The sequence below is a fragment of the Alnus glutinosa genome, chromosome 9 (genome assembly GCF_958979055.1).
Source record: "Alnus glutinosa chromosome 9, dhAlnGlut1.1, whole genome shotgun sequence".
Classification (NCBI taxonomy): Eukaryota; Viridiplantae; Streptophyta; class Magnoliopsida; order Fagales; family Betulaceae; genus Alnus; species Alnus glutinosa.
The window spans coordinates 7,852,971-7,875,072 of NC_084894.1; the positions used below are offsets into that span (position 1 = coordinate 7,852,971).

Consider the following 22,102-nt stretch of genomic DNA (forward strand, 5'->3'; position numbering starts at 1 on the left):
AATATGAATTTTTATAAAAGAATTATCGAATTATCTTAAAATTTGTAGTACTCTAAACATTTTTCATGGATGCTATTCATTTCATACTGAAATTTATAACAATTAATTGTTCAAATTACAATGTGGACAGCCTATATAAAATAGCATCTACAAGACTCGTCTACTCAAATAAATGTTAGGTTGTTTGACTATCTATTAGGGACGGAGCCAGAAGTTCTTATGGGCAGGGGCCGGTGGTAAAATAAAATTATTGGTAGGGGCTAATAGGCTAAATTTTTAATTTTTTAGCTTATAATTTTTTTTTTTGAATTTTTTTTTTTTTTAACCTAAGAATTTTTTTTTTCAAGGAAATTGGGGGGGGCCATGGGCCCTGCCAGCCCCCCCTCCCTCCGTCTCTGCTATCTATCCAAACAAATAAATAAATCTCCTATATGTTATTAGCGCCGGACGCAAGGGAGTTTTCTCAAAATAAATGAAGAAAAAATAAATTACATTTATTTAGAATCTCGCAAAAATAACGGTAATAAGAGTTGGACCAAAGTCTTATTGGTCTTGGTAGAATATCACCACAAAAAGAAGAAGAGAAATAACATTTCATAAATCATAATTTATCACCATAAAAATACAAAGAACATTTAAATAGACACTGAAAATAAACCATAACTTTAATTTGAAAGACTTTGGGCCAAACCCACTATGCCAATCATCTCACATTAGTTACGTACCTATTTGGACAGCTAATAATCGTGAATCTCAGTCCATTAAACTCATGTGTGTGTGTCAACAGACTAATTATGGTTTATTGACATGCATGGGATGTGTTGGACTTATAACGTATTACATGTTTTAATTCGTGATTTTATTGGTTGTGATGGAAGAGTACCATAATACCTGTTCATATCAAATCAGACTTTATATTTTTCACCGAAATACTTGTTGCGGCTCATGTCACCCCTATAGGGCCATAGCTCGTGGCCCCATCTAGTCACCCTAGTTGTTTTATTTTATCTTATTTTCATGTGCTGTATAGCATATGTTTTGCTATCACTGTCTTTTTTATTATTATTATTAATTTAATAAACATTCATGGATTAAATTATCTTCTCCTGAGGTAAAAAAAAAATAGTACTATTTAGTATATTATTATATAACTGAAATAATGTGGTAGTAAAAATAATTAATTTTTTAAAATAAATATTGATCTAATGATTGATTTTTACTGTCAAATTATTAAATTATATGACAATCATATATTAATTTACTAAATACTATTACTCAATTTAAAATCCCCCTCGTCTGTTAATGTGTTTTGAGGTTTTTTTTTTTTTATTATTGTTGTTGTTGTTGGTTTTTGATTTGAAAAATATTTTGACATGACATAAATATAAAAATAGTTTTCATAATTTTTAAAAATATTTTCTGTTTGAATCTTTTGCTAATATTTTTAATTAGAAAAAATAAAAGACAGAAAGTAAAAAATTTAAGAAATAAAAGCATTAATGTCATTTTCAGGGACATCCAAGAAAACAGCATTTAACGGTCATTATTTATCGTCAATTTGGCTGGACTGGACACGTAAAAATGTTGACCGTTGCAACTTGTAAAAAGTTGCTATAATTTGATAATGAACTGAAAAAAACTTTTTTCTTTTATTTGTTGAATTTTCTCTGCAACGAATATTTTGTTCATTGTACCTGCCTATCCAACGGTAAGAAAGACCATAGCTATAAAATAACATAAAATAACATAAAACCAACTTTCTTCATCTTGTTTTGAATGTAAGGCATGAGCCAATGGTCCATTTTTTACTGTGCCAAAGTATGACTGTACTACAAGGTACCTTTTGCAACTAATAGACACCTTAAAAATAATAATAAAAAAAAGTTATACATCCAAACGAGCCCTAAAAATTATTAATTATTCACAAAATATTATGGGAATTTCATTATAACTCCTCAGGTTTTTCTGCACGATTCAAGTTTTTAAAATTTCATTTTAATTTCTTAGGATTTTTTTTTTTTTTTTTTTTTTTGTATTTTTTGCTTTACTCTTTCCATCCAAAATTAACTAAGCGACTTAAAAGCAATTTTGCCATGTTATATGCCACGTGTTAAATAATTAATATTTTATTATATTAAAAAAACCAAAAACTGAAAGAAAACAACAGATGGGGTGGTGCTTGGCAGGGAGGTTGACGGGTTGACGGGGACTCCACATTTTATTTTTTGGGGTGTTATTTTAAAATGTAGTAAGAAAAATTGATTTTTATCCACGCCATGTGGCAAAACTATTACGGGACATTTAACGGAAATGAGAAATGATAGGGGTACCAAATTCTTTTACCAAAAGATGGGTACCAAATGATGTGGAGTTTATTCATGGGTACTTGTAGCATTTCTTTTTATTAATTTTTTTGATCATCTCCAATGAATAAGTTCCACATCATTTGGTACTCATCTTTTGGTAAAAGAATTTGGTACACCTAGCATCCCTCAACGGAAATAATGCCAACAAATCAGCTTTGGACAAAGGAATGAAATGAAAAATCTGAAAAACTTAATAAAAGAGTTATTATAAAAACTCAAGGAATAAATTAATTAAAAATGTGCAGAAGCTCAAAAAGTTGTGAAGTAAGAAGTAGACCGGCTAAAAACAGGTCAAGGCATTAATTTTATTTTTGAGTTTATTTGTTATTTTCCTCTCTTATGTTTCTATCTGTTATGGTGTTTGGGTTCTTATAACTTAATATACTTTTCAAATCATATTTAATGGTGACCCTAATTTTATAGCATTTGTGTCTCAAGTTAAAGGGTTCGCATTTTCAGAAATATTGTCCTCGCGTAATTTCGTTCTTAAGTTTATTTTTAGGTTGTCCAACTTTTATTGTGTTTTTTTTTTTTTAATTTTTTTTTTGGTTGTAATCTGTCTTCTCATGTATTAAAAAAGAAAAAAAAAAAAACTGGTCAAGACCGGCTAAAACATATTTCATCAAAGGTCAAGTATTTATTGTCTTTATAATATTGAGAATAATTTTTTTTTTTTTTTTTTAATTTTTGACAAAATCCAACCAAATTCTGGTTAGATTTTTTTTTTTTTTTTTAAATAGTTATACAGAGAAACATATGCAGCAACATAAAATATTAAAATCATAAATCAGCCACATTTTTCCAATTATTTTGGAAAAGCCAGAAAGACATTAATTTTAAAAACAAAAATAGAAAGTAAACTAAATAAATAAATAAATAAATAAGACGCGGTTTTAGCACCTCCACCACTAACTTGTAGTCTACCTTTTGGCTTTTACTCTCACTCTCTCTCTCTCTCTGCACTAACTCTCACACCCCAACTCTCTCTCTAGCTCTAGGTTGTGGAAAATCTTGGAGCTTCATTCGTTGGACTTTGTGCACTAACTCGAAGCTCTAACCGGAGAGATCAGATCTGCGTAACTGCGTTCGCATTGTTGTTGAGCTATGCGATAGATACCACTGGTTTTCGTTGTCAAAATGTCGAACTCCGACCCGAAAACCCGCGAACGTCCAGGTCCGTGGCCGCCGGTGCCGGAGTCATCTGCAATGCCGCCTTCTTCGTGGGCCAAGCGGACCGGGTTCCGGCCAAAGTTCTCCGGCGAGACCAATGCCAGCGATTCCGGCCAGGTTGTAGCTCCTTCGCCTCAACCGCCGCAGCCAAAGGCCAGAGAGCCCGACACGGCGCAGCCGGATCTCGAAGCGGGTCGGCCTCGGGCCGTGAACGGTGAGCGGGAGAGCGAGAAGGTTGTTCCGACCCCGCCGCAGACGGATAAGGATCGGACGGTGAAGAAACGGAGGGACTCGGATGGGCCGCCGAAGAGCTCGGGCCAGAACGGTCAGGCCCAGGGCGGGCCCACGGACCAGGCGTCGCGGAGGCCGGTGAGGAGCGAGGAAGTGGTTGATGTGTTGCCACAGAGTGTGGATGATGATGATTTTGTGGGTAGGCACGCGCATATGAAGTATGAGCTCAGAGATAGCCCTGGTCTTGGTGAGTCTCCTACTTGTTTGTTTACTGGTCTCAGGTCTGCTTTACTATATTTGATATTCATAGATAAAATGTGTTATTTTTTTTTGAATTTATTTTTTACTATTTATTATTATTATTTTTTTTTTGGGGGGGTGGGTGGGTGTGGTTTCTCCTCGCTTATTGTCGTAATTCGATATTTTGAGAGAAAATAAGTGATTTTTATATAGTTTATGGATAATTATGAAACGAATTATCTTTTTATTGGTTTATTGGTGGTAGTTACAAGTTGTTGAAGTAGAAAACAAAGGTGATTATTTTTTTTCGAGTGCATGGATATGTTGTATTGGCTTATTTTTGTTTCTACAAATTTTCAGTTCCCATTGGTCTATATGGGTTCCAGCATTATATTTCGATTTTGGGTTCGTTGATTCTCATTCCGCTGGTAATTGTTCCTGCAATGGGTGGAACTTATGTGAGTAGCTACAACTTCTACAACTTCTATAATATTTATTTGTTTAGTAAGAAAAGTAAAGATTTTTGTGGGTTGCTTGGTCTGATTGGATTTAGTGGGTTTTAGGAGGATACTTCAAATGTGGTATCAACGGTGCTCTTTGTGTCGGGAGTAACCACACTTCTGCATACGTCTTTTGGGTCAAGGTTGCCCTTGATACAGGGTCCATCGTTTGTTTTCCTGGCTCCTGTGTTGGCAATAATCAATTCCCCAGAGTTTCAAGGAGTCAATGGAAATGTAAGCTCCTCTTATCATGCTTTGGTGTAGTTAAATATAGAAGTTCATCACTGTCCTTTTATGTTCGTCACCATTTAGTCCCATTATATTATCTAGCTATATACACACACACACATACACATATACAATACATGTATATTTATGCATGTATACATTATCAAATTGGTGGATAGATAGAATGAATTCATAAACTCATCTAGTTGAATCACAACAAAGGATATAGAATAATTTACTGATGGCTACAGCATAGGCCTACCTGTATTCTGCTATGTCACAGATGTTTGCTCAGCTTGTTTCTTAATGTCTGGATACCTCTACTTAAATGTTTAAATCATACTGTTTTCAGAGCCTGATGGTGCAAATTGGATGTTTCTAGATCTGTTGGCATTTGTCAAGAGGGTTCAATGACTGAACAAGGACAAAGAGAAATTATTTTTATATCTCAATCAATTACAAAGCTGTCCTCAATAACAAGAAGAAAACAGTAGCCATTTTAGAGAATCTCCGTCTCTTTCTCTCTCAGTGAATCAATCATGTTCACCAACTATTTAAGATTTAATAGTCCACACTACATGGTAAAATGCTTTAAGTGTTTGCACAAAAAATAAGCTGAAAAGTGTTATTAACTAATGGAATCATCATCAAACTTTTCCTAACTTCTTTGTTTAGCATTTATTTAGATGGTATAAGCTAATCAGTAATGCTCAAGTTGTTACAAATGCTATGTGACTATCTCTAGTTAACAATCAAATAAATGTGCCTCAAAAGTATTTAGTAACTCATCACCTGTGATCTATAAACATGCAATTATATGGACATGCTTAGTTGTAGTACATTTAGCAGCCTAACTACCAAAAAACATCTTTACCATTCCATTTATTTTGCAATTCAATTTCTTTTTTCAAATTTTTTTCTACATGCTGGTTCCTTTATTTTCGCTAAAATGATCTTAAATTAGAGCAAGCACTTTTACTCTGTTGAATTTTTGAAAGACTTGAGAGAATCATTTAACATGCAGAAATTTAAGCATATTATGAAGGAGCTACAGGGGGCTATAATCATAGGTTCAGCTTTTCAAGCAATACTTGGATATAGTGGACTTATGTCTGTATTATTGAGGTATGATTCCAGCATCTTTATAGCTCTTGACCTTTGATAATTCATTGTTAGCAAATGCTTGCCATTCCATTTACTAAGCAAGAATCAGTAACTGTTGGAAGCTTGAAGTGGGATTAGGATACGTTGCTTTAATTGTATTGATGAACTAATTGCTTAAAGCTGTGAGTCGTTTGTTGGTAACTGTTTCTGATATTTTGGTATATTCATTTAACCAATTATGTTGATCACACATGAGCTTATTACTTATAAAAAAAAAAAATATGTTGATCACACGTGAGCTTAAAATATGAGGGATAGTTTCCATTGGGATCTAAGATTATAGTTTTACCCATTCACTCTTGGTCTAATGGCCATAAACGTCCTTTTGTGAGTTGTGTGACGAATGTTGAATTGGATATCAAGTTTATCTGAAAAGGTTGCAAAATGGGTGCTTCTCTAGATTGCAAACACTCATCATAGCAAGCCATTTTTCAATTGAGGAATACTTTTGACTTGGTTTTGTGGGTCGTTGACCCATGTCTGTACCATTCATGTCACAGGATTTGAGTGTGATACTTCCAATGTAACATAGTGTAGTCTTTGAGTAACTTGATTGCTTTGTTAAGATTAGGGTTTATCAAAAGAGAGGAAAAGTTATCTCTCTACCTCTCATGGTTCAATTATATAAATTGAAGTTTTGGCATGATCAGTGGTGTGGGGATGTGGCCTTAAAGGAGGCTTTTCCAGATTTATTTGGTATTGCTTGTGCAGAGGATACCTTTGTTGCGGCTCACTTGGAGTTTCATGGTGGTTCCAACCAGTAGATGTAAGCTTTGCTAAAACGGCTAATGATTGGGAGGTGGATGTATTTGCCTCATTTTTCTGGATGTTGTACTCAGTTAGAGTGAAACGAGGAAGTGAAGATAAATTGGGGTGGGTCTCCTCCAAAAAGGGGTTGTTTAAGGTTAAATCCTTCTATTGCTTATTGGTTTATGGTGAAAGATGTCACTTCCCTTGGAAAAGTGTGTGGCGGACTCAGGCTTTTTTGTAAGTAGCCTTTTTTGCATGGTCAGCATCTCTAGGTAAGATCCTTACTATGGATAACCTTAGAAAGCGGCACGTCATTGTGGTGGGCATATATTGCATGTGTAAGAGGAATGGGGAGTTTCGTTGTCCATCTTTTTTTTCACTGTGATTTGGCTTATGCCATTTTGATTGCCTTTTTCAGTTGTTTTGGACTGCCTTGGGCTATGCCTAGACGTGTAGTCAATCTGTATACTTGGTGGACTTCTTGCAATCCGTGGAGTGCTGCTGTGTGGAAGATGGTGCCTACGTTCTTTTTATGGTGTTTATTGAGGGAAAGGAATGCCAAAAGTTTTGAGGACCGGGAGAGGACTTTGGAGGAGATTAAATCTTTATTCTTCAAAACTTTGTATCTGTAGACAATTGCTTATGTGTCTCCTTTGGCAATTAGTTATAGTGATTTCCTTATTCTTTTTCTCCTTCTAGCTAGGTGTTTCATTTTGTATACTTTCTATGTACTTAGGGGCCCCTTACGCTTTTATTGATATTGTCGATTACTTATCAAAAAGATGGTTCAATTATATAAATTGTTAAAATCATACAATAGACTAGTGCTCCCATTAGGTTATACTTTGTTATCATAATGCCATCCATCTCATATTCTCACAATCCCTTTTCAAACTCGAGCATATATATATAATATAAGTCCAACTTGGAACAAATAAATTCTTATTGACTACAATCTGAAGACTTTGTGAACATGTGTGCAAGTTGATCTTCAGACTTCATAACTGTCAATGTCTTATCCTGAATGAAGTGACAATCAATTTTAATGTACTTGGTCTACTCATGAAATATAAGATTTGAGGCGATATGAATAGCGGCTTCATTATCACAAGATGTTGTTACCATGTTAACTCACTAACGGTATGATTAATTTCCCTATAGTTGGCTTTTGCGCTAGATTGTGCTACTACCGTCTGTGTCTTACTCTCCCATGTAGCGAAATTACTTTCCAAAAATGAATAATACACAGAAGTAGTTTTCTATATGAAGGAGAGCCTGCCCAATCAACATAAGTGAAGCCTTCTATTCTAAGATGCCCATTCAACCTATAAATTGGTTCAAGACTAGGGGTTCACTTAATGGATGATACGAGTAACAACATCTTAATGTGGAATTCTAGGAGCTTCTAAGGACATACTCACGACATTGATTGCATATGAGATATCTGGAAAAAGAAAAAAAAAAAGGAGATATCTGGTCTAGTAATAGGTAAGATAATTCAGCTTTCGAACTAGTCAATGATTTCTACCAGGGCCTTCAAATAATTCCTCATCCTTCACAAATTTGTGATTCTGGTCCATGGGAACATATTGAGTTGGGATATCAGTTTTCCCAACAAACTAAAGTACCCTTTTTAGACCGAGCGACTTTAATACCAAGAAAGTATCAAAGTTTGCTTAAGTCTTTGATTTGAAACATGTGCTGCAAAACCTTTTCTACTTGGATGTAACAATATCATGCTTTTGGTAATTGTTTTAACTTGTATAGAGCCCTCTTAACTTGTTGATACTATCTTGATACTCCCCTTGAGCTCTACCTGGATGTAACAATATCATGCTTTTGGCAATTGTTTCAAGTTGTATAGAGCCTTCTTAACTTGTTGATAAAATCTTGATACTCCCCTTGAGCAATAAATCTAGGTAGTTGCTCCATGTAGACTTCCTCCAGGAAGTCACCATGAAGGAAAACATTTTAACATCCAACTACAACAAAGGCCGGCCAGGATTAGCGGCAAGAGCAATACACCCAGATAGAAGAGATCTTGGCCGCCAGTGAAAGTGTCTCATTATAATCAATTCTATAGGATCGTGTGTATTGTTTAGCAACCAACCGTGCCTTCAAAAGCTCAACAAAACCATCCAAATTAACTTTAACAGTGTACACCCATTTGCACCCAATTGATTGCTTACTAAAAAACACCCAGAAACCTTTAAGAGCTTCAGCCCATGAAAATCCTTGAAACCAACACCCCTTAATTTTTACTTATCAAAAAAAATTATGGTGGAGAGCATCAATTTCCATTTCCATACCTTTCTTCCAATATAGATTAGATAGTGCATCCTTTACCATCTCATGATTAGAGATAGAAGTGAACTGAGAGTTAAACTGGAAGGAAAATGTTTGAGGTACTAAAACTTTTATTACAAGCCCCTTACAAACTAACATGGTGATCCACGTGACAGTTACCACGTTAGTCCTAGATTCACCACACAGCCCTAACCCTTTTTTCCCACATCCCCATATTCAACCACGTTAGCTCAATGCTCACAGACCCACAACCAGGCCATGGGTCTCAATGGTTAGAGACCCATAGAGTGGCACCTATGGCTAGGCCATGGGTCTCTATGGAAGGCAGTGGCAGTGAAATGATTGGCATCATTAGTACTGGTGCCACGTCAAGGGCTTGTAGGAAAAGCTATAATACCCCTAGCAGCGCTCAAACTGAAAAAGGAAGAAGATAAAGAATGGGAAGATACAAAGTAATTTATAAGATGTTTAGTGTCACAAGAGCATGTATGTTTTTGGAGAGCAATAGACAGATTTTGATGCAACGGTTGATATTGGATCCACAAATGGTAAGGAAGATGGTGGTGGCATAGGAGCCGGTGGCTGCAGATGAGTAAAGTAAACCTGTAATGGGGTTGCAAGAGTTGATCGCAAGGTATATGGAAGAGAAGATGGAGAATGGTTGGTGATGATGGTAAAGTTCTGATACCATGTTAAGATTAGAGTTTATCAAAAGGGGGGAAAGTTACCTCTCTTCCCCTCACAATTCAATTATATAGATCGTAAAACTGATACAGTAGACTAGTATACTCTATAGGGTGTGTTTTTTTTTTTTTTTCAAGTAAAGCATATTCATTAAAAGTGTAAGGGGCGTAACCTAAGTACACATGAAGTTATAAGAGAAAAACACCCAACAAGATAAAAACGAGGAAAGAGAGCAAAATCTACAAAGATAGAGATATTGAGGAGGGCGTTAATAGAGAATCACTCCAAGTTTGATTTTAAGGAAACACAGCTGTAGCTTAGAACTCATCTTCTCACAAACTTCGAAACTTCGAGTATTCCCTTTTCCTTTCTTTCCAAATGCACCACATTAAACAAGGCTCTATAGGGTATGCTTTGTTACCATATTGTCATCTATCTCACATTCTCCATGCTTAAATGGATAAAGTCTATGTAGTTTAAGAAGGGTGTTGGTGAATTGTGAAATAAACTATAACATATGTATTTCTTGTGTATTAAAGGGGATTAAGTCTTCCTGTTGTTAAGAAGAGTGTAGGCGAGAGTGTTATAAATGACTGACTTAAAATTTGCATGCTGAATTGAAAACCCATTCAATATGGATAAGTTACACTAGAAACCTGCGAGCTGATTGAGTAAACCAAGGCTTTGACTTCTTGAGTTTGTGGATTGGGCTTCCCGTTGGTTTGTTGGCTTGGTTAACTTGTGGGCAAAAAAATGCTGTTGCTTTATTTGATCCATTGTGGCTTTATTAAGTGGATTCTTTTTGGTTTGATTTAGTGTGTGATTAGGCCAACTTAGGGTGCAAACTATTAGCATTGGGTGACTTGGGTGATGTCGGGTTATGTGGATTAGGTGACCCCCACCTTTTATTGTTTGTATGGTGAGTCATTAGGTTTGAAACTTATGGGATTAGGGCTAGGGATTTTAGAAGAAGGGGCTTATGGTTTGTAGATTGAATTAGACTGTGGAAGGATTGAGTGTAAAGACAAACAGTGCTAAAACTTGAAGAACGCTGATTGCTGAAATTTTATGGGGTCAGCTAGTTGACATAATTTAGGTTTGAAATGATGGACTATTTGTTGGCTAAAAATGTGGGAGAACTTAGGTTTTCTAGGTTTTAAAGTGTAAAGAGAAGGGCTATGACTTGGGTTTGAAAAGGAGAAGAACAAGGTGAAATTTGCGGCAGTCAGTGCTGTATGAACAGTATAGTGAAAAGTAGCACAGAAAGGGAGAATAAAGACAAGAAGAGAGAAAATCCCACAAGGCAATATGTGCATTCATGAATCAAAATTAAATCTAATTTCCTCTGGGTACAATATAATTTTGTTTAGTGTATAGAATAAGCTCTTTAACATAAACTGGATAACTAGAGATAAATATCTGTTGGCTTTTGGTGGATGCCACATACCACAAAACTGGCCTTATTCTTCCTTGTCTTTACCAAGTTTATGTTAAAAATTGTGTTTTTTAAAATCGCACTTATTGAAACCGCAATCCCAAATGCACCCTAAATGTAAAAACGAACAATTCTAACTAACCATTGCATAGGAAAAAAGGCAAAGAAAGGCTTTGAACCATATGCAGGTTTTCTTGTCATTTTTTACTTCATCATTCGAGTCCATAAAACCTTTAGGATACATGAGAAGTTCTGGTTTCGCAAAAGTGAGCCTTTGGCATCAATTGGTTAGCTAACCTGTGTGATGTCTGCAGTCAGCCTTTAAAGTGAGTTAGTTTGACCTGTTAAAGGGCTGGTGGAAATATAAAATCCTTCATATAACTTGAGAACTTATTTTGATTAGCTTTTACTGATAGGATCCCAAAACATCCCCATAATATTTTGCCCTAATATTCTCCTAATATTTTCCATAATTATAATGATTGCATAATATTTTAGGCATTATTCTATAATAATTATTTTCCTAGAATAAGCTACAATAATCTCTATAAAAATGATATAGATGCCGTATGGCAATTCAATCAGTTAAAAACATCACTTGCCTTGTGCAACAATTGGAGGTTGATTCCCTTGAAGTATTAATTGGAGGTCGGATCACATCCAAGCGGTCGATTTGTCCATTTTTTATTTTATTTTCTAATTTTCAAGCGATAGAAACCCTTGGGTTCCTATCATTTACTAAACCCTTTTTAATGGATTTAGGATCCACATTCATTGATAACTCCATGAGTGCACTGAAGAAACGTTGGACTCCCATGAACTGGCTGTTGGCGAAGGGAAACTAACCCTCTAATAGTCCGCTTTACTTTTAAATTGTGGATACTTGTTACTGAAATTGTGTTTAGATCTCGTTATGTTAGGATGCCTGCTCACAATAGTTCTCACTCTTCTAATTTTCTAGAATTTCTTACTCATCAAAAAAAAAAAAAAATACTCATCAAATTTTTTTCTAGAATTTCTAGATTTCTGTTCTTTTTCTTTTTCCTAATTGGGTCTCTCTTGCATACTTCCTGTATACTTGGGTTGCGCCCCTATGCCCTTTTAATAAGACTAATTTACTTATATATATAAAACTTACTACAGAAATTGTGACTCATGTTTATGGTCGAATTTAATAGAATTAAAGTAATTTGCTGTAGGTAGTCTAGAGACCACTTGTTAGCTTGGCTTGCATATTTTATTCTAAAATGACTTTTGCGGAGGAGTAATTGCTTAGAGATATTGTTTGATCTTTCTTCTTGTCCATTAAAGGTTTCTCATTCTAATGTCGATCTTAATATTGGGATGGCACACCCTAATTTGAAGATCTTATTGTGCTTTTATTCCCAATCTTTTCTTGGAAAGGTCATGGTTTATCTAAGGCTCTGTCTGCCTTGCAGATAATAAATTTTTGGTGAACATATTTTTAGTGGACAACATTTGAAAGAAAATGATTCGTTTTCTTATATATTTTTTGGAGAAATGCTTGGTTGTACACTCTCATCCCACTAATATCCCACCCTTGTGTACTTGGACTAATAATGTGAGAGATAGTAGAGAGAGTATAGTGGGACCCTATTTTTTTAACAATATTATTGGTCCACGTAGACAAGGGTGGGATAGGAGTGGGATGAGAGTGTACAACCAAGCATTTCTCTATTTTTTGTTGATAGGTAAGAGATGATTCGTTTTCTTATATATTTCATTAGTAACTGTTACGTACCTATACTAGGCGAAACAAAACCCTAGTGGCGGCCGAGACATATATGGAATGTAAGGGAGGAAATCGTGTACTTGGGGAGCACGATTTTGGGTTAGGAAGTTCCTAGAAATAAGGGGTTGTTATCCCCCAATAGCAGCCTAAGAATAAGGGATTATATTTCCCAATTAGCAGCAGATTTGCAGCAGATTTATAGGAGAGCAAATAAGGGAATTATACTTTCCCTAGAATAGGTTATTTCTGTATTCTTTCTATGTTTGTTTACACCCTATTAATAATGGGTGTTGAGGAGAAATAAAGCATGCCGAAATTTACCAACAAATGACTTCTAAAGTTGTAGGAGGTAGGGGTACCTCAAATACCCCATATCCATTCAGCACCTTCACCATAGGTAAACCCAGGAAGACCGATCCTGCGGCTTTGCCCCTCACCAAACACATCACTCACTCACAAACACAATCCCAAACGCAGGCCCGTAACAGTAACTTTGACATTCAAAGGTGATCTTTGGCCACAGGGGCCACCCAGCTGGCTGAGGGTTACCAAAAGCCAATAAGGTGTAACACTCTTGTTATCACCTAAGGAAATACTTGAATGAAATGGAGAAAATGGAAAAGATGTAGAAATGAAGAAGAAGAGATGAAGAAGGTGAATGAACTTTTATTGAAAGAGCCGATTCGAGATGGCTAGTCTCCACAACCTTGGCATTCGAGGTGCCAAGAGCCTCCAAAGTTCCAAAGAACCAATTACATTCAGCATCCCAAACCCATCCCTTTCCCTCCTATTTATACAATACAAGAAGCAACTATCATAACTACTAACTAATTCTCAGCTGCCTTCTAACAGACCAGATATCTTCACACTCCAGCTCCAGCTTCTCCCAATTGATGTGTTACATAAGGGCTGGCAATTGCCTGGGGGTCTCTGGCGAACAGCTAGGGTAATTGGTGGTTAGAAGAGGGAGATTATTTCTGCCTCTTTGAGAGTTTCTCTTGCGGGTTGACCTGGAAGCTATATGTTTGTTGCTCACTAAATAACGAAGGACAAAGGGCTCTGATAATGAAACTGATATAGGACAAAAATGTTTGAGAGAAATTAGGGTTGTTTGGGTTGGGGTTCTGTGGTGGAAACATCTGGAATTATTGGAGAACTTAATATTCGTAATGGGATAAGGAAGCAGATTTGGTTTGAAGACAAAATAGGGAACGTACTGTGCTTTGAACAGTAATCAGACTATAGTGTTTTTATTTTTTTATTTTTGTATTTAAGAAGTTATCTGATGGATGGGTAGTTTGGGGTTTTGAGGTCTGGATTTTTAGGGAAAGACGAGAACATAATTCATTTATAGATTTACTGGAATTGGATTAAAATAATTGAAATTAAGAAGAAAATTATAATAAGAAGAAGATTGTTCTAGCAATCACACCTAGTTTCAGGTTTTCTTGGCATCACAGTTTAGAGAAGGTTTGCGTCACACAAACCTTTTTCAATAAGTATATTTGCTGCAAAGTTTTCATAAAACTAGTTTTTCTCCCCCTTCAAAGGAAAGGGTTATACTAGTATTTATAGAAAATTAAAACCTAACACTAATAAGACTTGGACTAGTAAGTCCAAACTAGATAACTAATAGATCCACAAATAAAATACTAAAAATATAATAAAACCCAAATTAGCCCTAATGGACCAAAAGTATAACTCATGTCCAAAATATGAAATTATAGAAATACCTTTACTTATAAAATTAAATAAAATTGGCTTCTCGCTGTTTGCATCACTAAATATCTATATCAAGCTAAACGCGGGAAAATGTCAATAACTATTTTCTGAATTTTCCATAGCTTTACTGCTGTAAAGTTTTTGAGGAACATAAATTTTCAGTTGAATCTGTTTGAGTCATTACTGTGCTTGTAGCATTTATATGATATTAGACTAAAGCATATAGCATGAGTGCTGGTTTTACAAATGCAGTGTCTTTCTTTGTTGAGTGCAAAACATAATGTTCTAAATTGTTGCATTAAGTGTCAGGCCTTTTGTACTATACACCTAATAACTAAACCTCAGTTCATTTGCCTTTTTTCTTTTCAGGTTGATCAATCCAGTTGTTGTGTCCCCAACTATTGCTGCTGTTGGACTTTCTTTTTTTAGCTATGGTTTCCCACTAGTTGGTACCTGTCTTGAGATTGGATCAGTGCAGATATTACTAGTTATTATTTTTTCTCTTGTAAGTATGGTGAAGCTACTGTAGATATGTATTCAATTATAGGAGTTTTATGTCTTTTGTAATATCATCTTAGTTTAATTCGTCTCTGCTATAAATGTTATGATGTCTGACTTTTCTTTGTAATTGGTTTGTGTGCCAGAAATATCTAATTTGTTGTTTTCCTACTTTCTGCAGTATCTTCGAAAGATATCTGTTTTTGGTCATCGTGTATTTCTAATATATGCGGTAAGTTGGAATTACATGTTTATATTTCTATTCGTCCTCTTTCCGATTGTTATAGCAAAGTGTTTGCTTAGGAAAAAAAAGAAAAAGAAAGAAAAAAAAGAAGTGTATGTTTGAAAGAATGTTGTGCATGTCGCTTCTAATGTAATGTGATTATCCTTACTTGATTCTCAGGTTCCACTGGGCCTGGCAATCACATGGGCAGCTGCTTTCCTTCTAACTGAAGCTGGAGTCTATAATTACAAAGGTTGTGATGTAAATGTACCTGCCTCAAACATAATATCTGATAACTGCAGAAAGCATGTCTCAAGGATGAAGCATTGCCGAGTTGATACTTCTCACGCATTAAAATCTTCCCCATGGTTCAGATTTCCTTATCCATTACAATGGGGTACTCCTGTCTTCCACTGGAAAATGGCTCTTGTTATGTGTGTGGTGTCTATTATCTCATCAGTGGATTCGGTTAGTTTCCTGTCAACTTTCATGATTGACACTTCTCTTGGAGATTTACAATTTCCTTTTAAATTTTCTGTCAGTTCACAGTTAAAACATCTTGTGGGGATTCATAATTTATATAATATGCTAAGAAGTAATTATAAATGTGAGAGATCCTAAACTTTCTATATAGTAAGAGATGTCTACTTTTCTATATAGATAAGGTGTATAGCAAAGGATTTTGCTTTGGTATTGGGCTCTGACCTTCTTGGGGGGGGAACTGAACTCTGTCTGATTGCATCGATGGAATGTTTGAACTTGACAATTGACAACTGCTGTATTATAAATCCAATTGGAAGCTAGGAAAACAATTGACAGAACTTCTGAAAAACTATATAGGGAGAACTTCATTTATAACTCCTGATTTTTCATTACTTTTGCAATTAGGTACTCAAACTTTAGAAAGTGTCAATTTAGGGTATCCATCTTTAATTTTTTTTTCAATTTCAACCATCTGTTAGAATTTTTTGTTAAATCTTGTCAAAATAGCCAAAATACCCGTATTTTCTTTTTCCCTAGAAAAGTAGGGGTATTTTGAGAATTTTGATAGGATTTAATGGAAAATTCTAACGGAGGGTTGAAATTGAAAAAAATTTAAATATTGACATTTTTTAAAGTTTGAGTACCTAATTGCAAAAGTGATGAAAGATCAAGGGTTATAAGTGAATTCTTTCAACTATATATTTGTAAGGAAAGCCTTGTGTGAATACACAATTTTGTCCTTAAAAATCTCATTAACACCGACTTTGGGACTTCCCTAGTAGGGACACCATCTTTCTTGACTTATTTTGAATTTTAAACTTAGTTAATCAATGGACAGTGAAACTAATGTTATTACAGAATCAGTCATTATTTTGCAATGTTTTTGAGTCGGCTCTACATGTTCTGCAGAATCCTTGGAAATTTTTAGGCTGGTCGAACAGATTTTTATGTGGTTTTACTGTTATAAAATCACCTTGAACATCCCATTGATGTCTGAATAAGTCAAACATATCATATTTAGTTCCGCAAGAATGATGAACGAATGTATTATTTCAAGATTTATTTTTTATTAATTGTTACATTTTGTTGTATAAATCTGCTCATATGATGTTCCGCGCAGACTTATATGGCTAGTCTGATTCTGATTTTGCTTTGTTTTTTAACTTCTTAGATCGGGTCATACCATGCATCTTCATTGTTGGTGGCATCAAGACCTCCCACCCCAGGTGTTGTTAGCCGAGGGATTGGTCTGGAAGGTCTTTCCAGTGTCTTGGCTGGTCTTTGGGGTACAGGAACAGGGTCCACCTCTCTAACTGAAAATGTACACACCATTGCTGTGACCAAAATGGGAAGCCGCAGAGCGGTTGTATTTGGTGCATGCTTTCTGATAGCCTTATCCCTTGTAGGTGAGTATTTGTTTTCTGTTTCCAAATTTTATTGACAAGAACGTAGCAACTAAATACAAAATCTTTTGCCATTGTTCGTCTAGTATGTGATAGATATGTTCACCATAGCATATCAACTGTAAGCTGTATATGCACAGGTTGGTAACTACAATGATACTTTTGTTTCTTTGGGTGCATTGTTAGAAAACCTAACGGAATTCTACTGGTCTCTTGGATGAATCCTTTGCCACCCATTTGGGTATCCTCTGAACATTTCTCCTGCAATTTTTCAGTCACCAATTGCATATGCCATATTTCTTTGGCCCGCTTTTGTCTTTCCAATGATATTGCAGTTTGTGTTCTTGCTGCTGTAATCAAATCGCAACTTGAGTTTGTCTAAATGAATAACTGGGTACTGACATGTCTTGTCTAGCTGTAGCATAATATGCGCATATTGGTTAGGTCTAGATTGAGACGTTCAGAATGGGCCTAAGGCAGGTTTGCTTTGTAACCTCTGTCTGGTGATTCTTTGTGCTAATGCTGCTTATGTGTCTTTAAGTTGAATGAAAAGTGATTATAGGAAACTGAAAATTTTAAGTTCCGACTACAACTCAACCCAGATTGCCATGGGTTAATTGATCAAGTAATTTTGGTTAATTAGCTTTTTGAGCTGATGAAACAAACGAGGTTAAAGTGCCACGTAAACTTTGAATACCACAAAGTCAATGATTTGGTAAGGTCACACACACTGCCAAATGTTGTGCAAGAGATGTCTTGCCAAATTAGCATGTTGGATTCTAACGTTGGCTATATATATACCAAATTGGTATACTTTTATCATCATGCTTGCAAATCATTCATTAAGCAGTCAAACGTTTTTTTATTTAGTTTTCCGAAGAAAAGGAGATGAGGTTGGGGGTTTGTCGGGATTTAAATTTGCAGGTCACTTAACTTTGAGACTCTGACACTCAAACAACGCGTACATACAGGTGATGTGTAGGGACATCACTTTTTGGTCTTACTATTACGAAATTCTTATTAATTGAAGTTTAAAACAAGCTGCAGCATAAAGCTCATTGTTTCTTGTGTTATTCTCTTATTCTGTATGTACCTAAAAACGTTTTTGCCTTGCACAGGTAAAGTTGGAGGATTTATAGCGTCAATTCCTGAAGTCATGGTGGCTGCTTTATTGTGCTTCATGTGGGCAATGCTTACGGCATTAGGCTTGTCAAATCTACGTTATAGTGAGGCTGGAAGCTCTCGGAATATTATCATAGTCGGATTAGCTTTGTTTTTCTCTCTTTCAATACCAGCTTACTTTCAGCAATATGGCATCTCTCCAAATACCAACTTCTCCGTCCCAAGTTATTTTCAGCCTTACATTGTGGCATCTCATGGGCCTTTCCGCAGCAAATATGGAGGGGTATGCTTCTCTACAATCTTTCTGTAATAAGAAAGTGCTTCTTATTTAGTCAATCTCATCTATTCTTTTAGCCTGCTGAAAAGATAATTCCAATTGAATGATAGCAAAAAACTTAATAATGCATATACCCACTGCCCCTAATCCACCCACATTATTATTATACACGTCTGTTAGAATATCTTAGAATATTTAGAATATATTTTCTAATTAGAGTGGGTTATGCCACAAATGATGCTGGAGTTGTTGACTAGTTGGGGCGCGTCGTTTGGGTATGACCTAGCTAAGGAAGTTTGGCAGTTAGTTCCGTTGTCTTTAATCATAGCTTAAATGTTAATGAAGCGTTTGCTTAACACATTATATATTTAGATAGCGTCTCATCATAGCTTGAATGTTTTTACTTATGCAGACTTTTTAAATTCATTTTCTGTTCGTTCTTAGTAGGGGCACTCTTGTATACTTCCTATGTATTAGGGTTGCGCCTCTCTGCGCTTTATTAATGAATATTATATTTTCCCTATGTTAAAATATTTTAATATTCCCCTTTATTCTATTTCCTTCTTAGGGTTTATTTCCTACCTTATTTAGTCTTGGGTTTTTTGCTCACTAATTGTCTCTCTATAAATAGTTTAATGCAGTGAATATACAAGATGTAGCCCATAAGTCTCTCTCTCTCCACTTTCGCTCTCTTTTATTTCTCTTTCATATTATTTTATTTTATATTTTATATATATTTCTACACTGCCTTCTCCTACCTCTTTACCCCAACAAACCCGAAGTGGCAAGGTGGAAATTAATCTCTTTTACTTGGGAAGCTGTCTGATCTAATTGGACCAACTAATCATTGGTTCTTATCAATTTAACTGCTTGGCAATCTTTCTGGAGGCAGTCATGAGTATTTTATCTGGTGCTGTTACCTTTAATCTTTTGCAAATTTATATGGCTAAATAGATGTGAAGAGCTAGCTGCACAATAGCATTATGCAATTGATGGTTCCAATAACGTATGCTCTGGTTTTGTCTTTTGCATATATCAACCCTAGCAAAAAACTGGAAAAATAGTGGACCCACCCACCCTATATCTCCTACTATTACAGATGAATCTCACAAATGCAAACTTTTTACTTTGTTTGCTGGCATAACAGGTATTGCTAACATCTATATAACATGTTAATATCGTTTCTGTGCAGGTGAACTATGTCCTGAACACATTACTGTCATTACACATGGTGGTTGCGTTCCTTGTTGCAGTTATTCTGGACAATACTGTGCCGGGTAGTCGGCAAGAACGCGGGGTGTATGTTTGGTCTGAAACCGACGCTGCAAGGAGGGAACCTGCTGTCACGAAGGACTATGAGTTACCCTTCAGAGTTGGTCGGGTTTTTAGATGGGTGAAATGGGTTGGACTATGAGGGGCAGGCAAGCTTTTTTGGTCGGAGGTAGTTGGTCACTGTCATGCAGAGTTCATTATCAGGGAATGGTTATACTGCTTTGTGATTCTAAAACTAAGTCCCTTGGGCTCGTGTGGTATAAAGTATCATTCTGAAATCTGATTTTCCTGCACGGTGAGACTTATTGGGACTTTAGGTCTTATAGAGATATTTTTGTACATTTCAGGATCCAGAGCGATCAGTTTGTGTTGTAATTTTAGCTCATAAACAATGTATCTAGTTTTGAGTCATTGAGAATATCCACTTTTGACTTTCTTTTTTCTTTTTCTATTTTTTTTTTTTTTTTTTTTTTTTTTTTTTTTTTTTTTTTGCGCAAATTGGAGCAAACTTTGAGAATCCACCCCTTTCATGTATATGATGGATTTGTTTTTTTTTTTTTTTTGAAAGTGACCATGGAGCAAGGATGTATTTTCATCTACAGTATGCTTATGTGATTTTTTATTTTCATTTAAAAGCTGAGGGTTATGAAGTGAAGGCTACTGATCAATCTTCTTCTTTTCCTTTGATTCTCTCAATTATGAAAAAAAACATGAACTCTCAAGTGGTGTACCCAGTTACTGAGGGCCCGGCTGGCCATCAAAGGCTAATGGGAAGGCACATGACCTTTGGCCTGGTATGTGATGTGCCTGGACCAAGGCTGGGCTCACGGACTATTATTGCATTCAAATTTATATACAAGTCAAAAAGGGTTGCGTATGGGTCAACTCAACACGATCTGCTTATTTAATGAGTTATGTGAGTTGGGTCAACCCAACACAATCTGTTTATTAAATAGGTTATGTAGGTTGTGTCTGGTTACTGTTTATTTAAAATGAGTTGTGTCAAGGTTAGAGGGATTTTATCCATTTAACTAGGTGGGTCATGTTCGGGTTGACCCATATTAGGTTGACCTACGAGTCAACTCAACCTGAACTCGACATGCTAACATGAATTGTCAGCTATACTTGAAGCCTAACCATTTCAACTTTCCCAAAACATGAACCTCATCTTGTAGGAAAACTACAAGATGATGCTCACATGTCCTAGCATCACTCCGCCACAGCCACGCGACGCTGCCCTAAGGCAGGAAGAGGAGGATAATGTATCGAAACCATGTGGAGGAAGCCTGACCACTATTGCCCCAACAAAGCTCCAAACTCAAACAACCAAAACACCAAACAAAGTGTAGTCGAGTAGATGTACGTATAAATGATATGCATGTGAAATTCTAAGAACTATGAAAGTTCTAAACGGTAAGCACTCCTCTATAGTCGAAAACATACTTCAAGGGACCAACCATATTGACATCTACAATGGGTATAAGGATCTTGTGGATCACATTGAGACGTATAAGGCCCGACCCAAATGCTTTTACAAGGGACCCCCCGATGAAATCATGCGTTGGGTCTTCCCAATCATGTTGAAAGGACTGGTGAGAAGGTGGTTTGGTAACATCCAACGGAGTACATTGTGTCACGTTATCTAAATTTTTTTAATGATGTAACAGCATATACACCATTAAATTTGTAAAATCTAATTTGAACCACGAAATAGATTCTCACAATTTCACTTGAAAAAGAAAGGATCTTGATCCCTGAGTTTGAACTTTGATTTTACAGTTTATCTTCTATTTCAATTAAATATTCCATGTGTTGAGACTCACTTGTTAAGGTAGAGTTTGAGCTCATATATAAGAGGAAGTATTAGAATATCCATTATATAATTAAATTCATCATTTCCTATAAGGTTACGCTTTTGACAAAATTTTTTATTTAACATCCATTTGCAGCCAATTATCATGATTCAATTTTTAAAAATAAGAAGCAAAAAAATACTATGTAGGGGAAAAATACATTTAACCTCCCCAAAGTACTACCGCTTTTGCATTTTAATCTTCGAAATTTAAAAAGTGACGAGCAACCCCCCATAAACTAACAAACTGTGACAAGTTAGTATATTTGTTATCTTTTTTCTTTTTTATAGACAAAACAGAGACTTTTCATTACCTAAATTTTTTAAAAAAAAAACACTTCGAAAAAACTAAAAATACAAAAAAGAAAAAAGAAAAAGGGTTAAATACAAAATAAAAAAGAAATTTAAAAAGGTCTTTTTTT

The 22,102-nt window shown here is 35.6% G+C and overlaps 1 protein-coding gene across 1 annotated transcript; it reads left to right on the forward strand.

Moving 5' to 3' along the window:
- Nucleotides 1-3,273: 3,273 nt before the first annotated feature.
- LOC133877793 (nucleobase-ascorbate transporter 12) lies at nt 3,274-20,269 on the forward strand. Its single transcript, XM_062316206.1, has 10 exons — nt 3,274-4,014; nt 4,368-4,465; nt 4,571-4,741; nt 5,760-5,860; nt 14,920-15,055; nt 15,230-15,280; nt 15,452-15,739; nt 16,926-17,160; nt 18,276-18,562; nt 19,749-20,269. Exons 1-10 carry the CDS (start codon nt 3,504-3,506, stop codon nt 19,968-19,970), a joined length of 2,100 nt encoding a protein of 699 aa, XP_062172190.1. The 5' UTR covers nt 3,274-3,503; the 3' UTR covers nt 19,971-20,269.
- Nucleotides 20,270-22,102: the final 1,833 nt, after the last annotated feature.

What these genes read in the sequence shown, in the direction of transcription:
- LOC133877793 (XM_062316206.1), top strand. Translation starts at nt 3,504, where the DNA reads ATGTCGAACTCCGACCCGAAAACCCGCGAACGTCCAGGTCCGTGGCCG. An exon ending in CAGAGATAGCCCTGGTCTTG is followed by an intron (nt 4,015 to 4,367) that starts GTGAGTCTCCTA and finishes ACAAATTTTCAG; the next exon opens with TTCCCATTGGTCTATATGGG. An exon ending in TAGTTATTATTTTTTCTCTT is followed by an intron (nt 15,056 to 15,229) that starts GTAAGTATGGTG and finishes TACTTTCTGCAG; the next exon opens with TATCTTCGAAAGATATCTGT.